General features: G+C 31.9%; 1 protein-coding gene across 1 annotated transcript in view; it reads right to left on the reverse strand.

Moving 5' to 3' along the window:
- Positions 1–6,886, reverse strand: part of LOC134255949 (large ribosomal subunit protein uL22-like) — a gene marked incomplete at its 5' end in the record, with an annotated part of 7,082 nt that extends 196 nt beyond the window's left edge. Inside the window, 2 exons of the mRNA XM_062738550.1 lie at positions 290–386; positions 6,788–6,886. Coding sequence (XP_062594534.1) covers positions 290–386; positions 6,788–6,886 — 196 coding nt within the window. The remainder of the gene's footprint in view (positions 1–289; positions 387–6,787) is intronic.
- Between the last annotated feature and the right edge of the window lie 440 nt (positions 6,887–7,326).

The raw sequence follows: 7,326 nt of genomic DNA on the forward strand, positions 1-7,326 counted from the left end.
ATATTTGCATTCTTTTAAATGGAACAATGTACAACTTCAAAACAAAATGTCACTTTGCAAGCCAAAATAACATTTTAAATCTTGCAGCCTTCAGAAAAATTAATGGTGTATGTTGTAATCTTAGAGGTACCACATTCTTAAGTAATTAATCGAAATCCCTTTCAAGCAGTCGAAAAGTTGGATGTACAATCATTTTGATCATGGTAATTCAACAATATTTTGTGTTTAATTGGTATGTCATTGATTGACCTCATAACAGGACAAATGAAATGCTACAAGGTATACTTACGATTGATTCGACCATGAGCACGGTATGTCCTCCTCCTCATTTTGGGTGCAGCATTCACCATAATGTGTTCAATCACCAAGTGATCGGTATCCAATCCCTGAAACATTTCAACATTAGACATAATGAAATAAATCAAATACTGCAAAGTAAAAATTTTATTCATATAATGAACCTTGTAGCATTAAATTGAACTCAACATCAGCAAGCATCAGATAAGTTTATAATCAGGAATCAGAATTACGTCCCATTTCTAGTTATCATCATGTGAATGCTGATGAACAGAAATGTAAACTGATCGAGGTTGTGTATTATAATGCATCTAATACCATTTTGTAGCATTCAAGTCTCAAGACCAAATATTTACATATGTATCTTCTTCGGTCTTTTTTTTTTTTTGCAATAAATGTATTTCAATAACGTTTTCTTAAGCCACAATGCTCTCAAAATAATCCAGACTACAACCAAACGAATCTTTGATGAAAATCTGATCAAAACATGAAGACGCTGACTCGCACTTCTTGAGTTCATGCAATATCAGGGGTTTTCCTACGATTTTTAAACTGGGTCCAGGGTCCGCAGAATTGGGAAAATTGACGCGAAATATGGTCAAATTGGGAAAATTTTAAATAGAACAAAATTTTCTTATTTCCCCAAATAAATGAAAATGAAGGGGCCAAAAGCTCATGTCTGTCTTACAACAGAATGAACAACTGTAGATAGATATACAGAGTTTTTGATCAATTATTGGATAATAAATTTTTTTTTTGTTTTATATGCCTATAATTCTATGACTCACTGATGTAAAAAAAAAATAGTTGACATAATATTTTTCAATTGGGTAATGAAAACTCGTCTTCCAAGGAAAAATATTTAGATGTATTCATGGCTGCATGATGTGAAGAAAAAGTTTCAGAGGAAAGGGTACGTCTTTTAACCACAATGAACCACAAGGAACCACAATGAACCACAAGGAACCACAAGGAAACCCAAGGAAACCACAAGGAACCACAAGGAAACCACAAGGACATCTTAATTTAATTTTAATGAGTCTAATTATGGTTTATATGTGCAATTTTTAGTCATCCGAGTCACACAGGTGACCTATTGCTATATGTTATTGTCCGACGTTGTGCTTCCTGTCCGTCTGTTTCCTAATCGTTTGAACCATTTCAGCTCCTTTTCTTGAACAGCTTATCCAATTTCAACCAATTTTGACAGGGTACAAAGCATCTATAGGTAAAGGGGAGAAAACTTTTGGATTTCAAAATCTCTTACCCACAGGGCCTGAGGTTGGGACCAAAACCATCAAAATTAATGCAATTTTAAAAATCATTTTCCTTACTTCTGGGCATCAAGCTGTAAAAATTTTGGCATGCTTTAAAAATGCATTTAGTCTACTACAAAATATGTAAAATTTAAGTTAAAAGCATAAAGAACTCTGGAGACGAGGTATTAAATTATTAACTTTTTAAAAACTGTAACAGTAGCTGCACTAAATAAAGGAAATTATCTCGATCTTTTGTCATTCAGAGTATTGAGGGCTTACTTACATGGACAAGGAATGCTGCGCATTCCCCATTACAATGTGTTTGGACTTTTTAGGAACTTTAAAAAATCAAAATTTTTCTCATTTAGGCAGGCCCGGGACTCTTTTTTTTTTTAATTGCATGGAAGATGGGACAGGCACCTGTGATGCAAACTTCAGATAATTGATATCAGTATTTAAAAGTTTCATGTATATTGCCATTACAATGTACTTCAAGTTTTTCAGTTAACATTTTAATCGACTCTGAATGAAATATACAAATAGAATAGTTATATGTATTTAAATATGTTATGTACAAAGAAAATGTTTTACCTTAAAATATGAATTCTGTCAGATGTCATGAGTGTATAGGATGATTTTTGTACAGTGGAATTAGAGAGTAAAATTTAGAGACAAGTTAAGATGTCCTTGTGGTTCCTTGTGGTTTCATTGTGGTTCATTGTGGTTCCTTGTGGTTCATTGTGGTTAAAAGACATACCCCAGAGGAAATAATATTTTTTAATTGGATAATGGAAAATTTCAGCAAAAAATATTTTAATGTTATAACAATCATTGTGTGCATATTTTTTAATGAATAATAAAAATTACAGGGAGAAAAACATTGACAAATGTTTAATTTTATTTACTTTACATTCATGACTGGAGTAAAAAACAAAATAAAACTAGTTCTAATTGTAACGGGGACCGTTACAGATGTTCCCCAAACGCTCCCCAACTCCCTTTTTGTGCAAATTTCCTTTATAACTTTTTAAATATGCTTAGTATCGCAAGATTTCATTAAAGAATTTTAAAAGGTACAATGATATCAACTTTTTGTCATTTAACGCATTGCAGGCAAATGCACGTGCATGCACATGCAAGGTAATCATGGAATGTTGTCCAAACCATTAACATATCTTTATTCCAGAAATCAATGAAAAGTCATAAAAATATAAATTTTACAGTTTTTCAAACATATTGCTCATTTTGCGAATTGTGTGTGCGCATGTGCATGCAAGCACGTCCTTGCAATCAATTTTGATAGCAGTATCATGAAGGAATCCATAATACCTATTCATATTCTAAACTTCATCCTGTTTTGTTGAGAAACAAGAAAGATATAAGCATGTAAAGTTTCAGCCAATCAGATAGAAGCACACATGAATTTACCTGTTTTCATGATAATTCTTATATATCATGCTGTAGATCTTCATAATGTGTGACTAAGTTCAAAATTTCAAAGAATTATGACGTAAAACAAGAAAGATATTGAGACTTTAGTTTCAGCCAATCAGAGTAAAGCGCATGTGCATGCGCGTAAGATCTTGCAATTTTGACCATGTCATCTTGTCTATACTACTACTATATTCATGCATTGTGAGTTTCAAAAATTTTCATCAAGAAATAAAAATGTTACGGCTTCATCCACTATCTTGGTAATTTCACATGTGGCACGTGCACTCTATTGCCAGCACATGCGCATGTACCTGTTTTCATGATAATTCTTATATATCATGCTGTAGATCTTCATAATGTATGACTGTTCAAAATTTCAAAGGATTATGACGTAAAACAAGAAAGATATTGAGACTTGGTTTCAGCCAATCAGAGCGAAGCGCAAGTGCATGCGCGTGAGATCTTGCTATTTTGACCATGTCAACACGTCTATACTACCAATATATACTTATATTATGAATATCAAACCATATAATCAAAAAATAGAAAAGTTACGGCTATATCTATTATTTTGGTCATTTCACGCGTTGCACGTGCTCGCTCTTGCAAGCACGTGCGCGCAAAATGACCTTTGTTCCGCAAATCTACATAACATGCCTACTGACCTTAAAAAGGTTTCACCTTAATCGGACGTGTAGTTTACAAGATCATTCGCGGAAAAGATTTTCCCAGGAAGAAGAAAAAAAATAATAATAATAAGAAACAGAGTAAAAACAATATGTTCCCCAACTTCGTTTGGGGAACATAAAAAAACAATTGTGGAAATAATATGTTTGGAATAAGTTGTTTTCCAGTGTTTTTAATATGTATAGTAACAAAAATTAATGAAAATATTTCTCAGAATAGGCCTATTTTAATGAGAAAGTAAAAAAAAAAAAGTCGGATGACAGATTTTGTGCGTTTAGGCAAATTAGTCTAACCCTTACTATTTTTAGATGATACAAGGACTGCACATTGACAACTTTTGTGATAACTGCAATCCTTTTATTATTATCTCTATAGGATTTAGGTAACTTTAATGGCTCAAAAGTGATTAAATAACTAATCACTAAACATAGTTGGTGATTTACCAGATGTATTGCATCACTTATTTTTATAGCTCAATGATACGATCAATGTTGATCATTTCGTGATTTACAGACGTCCTGCAAGGAAACAATTTAAACAAATATTTTATTTCTTTCTGAACTCTCAATTTATTTTTCATGCATGCATAATTGGGAAAAAAAGATTCAAAATTGGGAAAATATGGCTGATTTTTTGATTGGGAATGGGTCCGGTAAACGGACCCAAAAACAAGCTAGGAAAACCCCTGAATATATGAATTTTAGTTGGAATCAGTATACCTCAATTTTTTAAAAGACAAAGTTCCCCACTCAATCCCCAGTAATCAAAAGAAATATATACTATGGGAGCAGGTTAATATTAAAATTCAAATTCATATATTACATATATTATGCAGAGTTTCCGAAAACCAAATATTTCTATCAGTCATTCGGACTGATGACTTAATGTGTTCTACCAGTCCGAAGCATATTCTATCAGTCCGAATAAATTTTAAAATATACAGTGTATATTTCGTGTCAGATGTAATTCAAAGAAAATGGCATATATTGAGTATATATGTTAAAAATTTTGTGGCTCACAAACACTGATTGTGATACCAGGGTTATGCAACTATGCTTAATTCAAGCATGACACCAGCTCACACAGGCTTGTGGCAGCAATAAAGTCACTAGCCCCAAGTAAATGTTGGGGGAAAGAAACAACTAAAAATGGTTAATTCTTGAAAAAGAAAACTTCTCAAGGTTTCTAGTCTTCTATAATTCTTTTTAAAATTTAAAGTTTAATTCTCACTTGTAAAATTGAATCATATATAAATAGCAGTTAGGCTTAAAAAAAAAATAAGTTTGTTTCCTGTAACATTCCCAAAAAATCAAGGGTCGGTAGGTCGGAAATTCTTTTTTTGCTTATGAATGGTCAAACATCCCCGGACCGAAAATACCAGGTGTTATATTTATAGTGGACACCCAATATGGCATCCAAAATGGCTGCCAAGCGGCAGAAAACAAACTTCAGAAAGTTGTAGGGGGAAACTGTTGTTACAATAATGATTACTCTTTATATTTAAGGTAAATGTACACTAAGTTGACATATTTTATGTCTCAAATTAAGCTACAAGCTATTTTTTTAAATTTGATAAATGGAATCAGCTGATTGATCAAACGAAGTTCTGCCATTTGTCACACAAAAAAATCCACCCGGGGATAATTTGAATGGGTCGGTCGGGTTACAGGAAACAAACATATATTTTTTTTAGGCCTTATGATAGAAATTCAAAATAAAAATAAATTTTAAATTATCTTTACGTTTTCTCAGTGGGCATTGCACTTCATGACCTATATACTGCATTTGTTTACCAATAACAGAGGAATGGAGGAAATTCGGATTAGGAAAAAACGATCATTTTTGGAAGTAAATAAGTCAAGTAGAACTGCAAAATGGATAAGATTATAGATATTTACGAAGAATAGGTGCTTGCTGCATTGAAAATTTTCATTTATAAAGATATTACAATAGATTAGAGTACAATGAATTAATCAGGACAAGCCCTCACCACAATCGGTCACACGGACCGGTACTGTAGCGAATTTCATCGGACATTTCGATTTTCTATCGGTTTTGCCGGTAGGACCGATAGTTTTCGGAAACTCTGTTATGAAACACCCTGTATGTTAAATTGTTAATAATCACAAAGCAATTGTAAAAATCACAAATTATTTGACATTCTTAAGTTAGCTAAAAATTATCTACACATGCATAGGTACTTTGACCAATACATACAATGTATCTAGTATTTACTGTATTGTGTATTTAAAAGGTTTATTGACCTTGCTTTCATTGTCCTAAGAAACCCCTCCGTTAATATACAAATGACTAGTACTGATCTACTAGTACCATTAATATGAAGCTTTAAACACCTTTTGTTTCCTCCAAGGGGAAAACAATCTTATAGCAGTGAAACTGACCTTTTCTGAAAAAAATAACTTCCCCTGTCTATTGCCCTAAGGAAACCTTAGTTTACCTACATGTAATTTTTGACTTAAAGTCTATAAATCAATAATATTATTAATATTAAGTTATTAATAATGAATTTTACAAGTTCTATTGTCAGACATGTGGGGCATATAAAATTAAGTGCTAAAAAAATCCTAAACAAAATAAACCCTTGATGTTTATGATGTGAAAAATTGCTTTTACTTCTTTTTTTATTTCTTAATAAACTTTAGGAAGATCAGCAAGCATCAGATAAATGAACAATCAGGAATCAGAATTACGTCCCAGGAGTTATCATCATATGAATGCTGATAAATGAAGTAGTAGTCACAGGATATTTGAACTTGAATCCATACGAGAATTATTGTTTTACATTATCTTTTCTGTCCCAATAGTCTTGTTAAATTTTCCCACTCTATTTCATAGAGTAAAGACAAAAAGTAAAATTGTAAACAGATAGACAACAGCTCTGATCAGAAAATATATATTTTGCTTTTGTCTCAGTGAAAAAACATCTCAACCGGATTTTGTTTTATTTTTAACATTTTTCATTTATGACTGTAGGCACAATTTTCTTAGAATTGATAGAATGAGGGCACAATTTTATTTGGGAATTACTAAAACTTTCATTTCAAAGCCACCTCATTAATTTGACCTAGTAATGTATAAGAGTTAATTACCTTGTACTCAGCATTACTTTCAGCATTCTTCAAAAGTTGCAATAGAAATTCAGCACTCTTCTTTGGCCAACGACCTTGGGGATGTTTGAAGGCTTTAGCCTAAGATGTAAGGAAAAAGGAAATTAGACAAATAGAGTGCAGAAAATCCAGAGAAAAAAGGTCTGCTCTGTAACAAGATGAATATCTTATAACTGATATAGTTGTGCAATGAACACAGTCTTCAAGTCATTTTTATGCTTTACTCAATACTTCTCATGTAAGAAACAATGACTAAGCAATATTTCAAGTATACATTGAAAATTTAAGAAATTGTATAAAAAAAATAAAATTTACCAGCATTTTGGATAATAAACAATTTCATAATTAAGTTTGTAGTTGCTTATATTTATGGGAATTAAATTTTCAAGTATAAAACCCTCTTTGTCAGCGACATCCACCTTCTTTATTTAGTAATCAATTAGTAGCACCAAAGATATCCAAACAATTGACAAGCTACTGATAACAGTAATCATTTCATCACTATAATATTGTAAATATTT

Source organism: Saccostrea cucullata, unplaced genomic scaffold, assembly GCF_032062105.1.
Source record: "Saccostrea cucullata isolate Sc308-1 unplaced genomic scaffold, CSIRO_AGI_Scuc_v1 ctg16825, whole genome shotgun sequence".
In the NCBI taxonomy this organism is placed as follows: domain Eukaryota; kingdom Metazoa; phylum Mollusca; class Bivalvia; order Ostreida; family Ostreidae; genus Saccostrea; species Saccostrea cuccullata.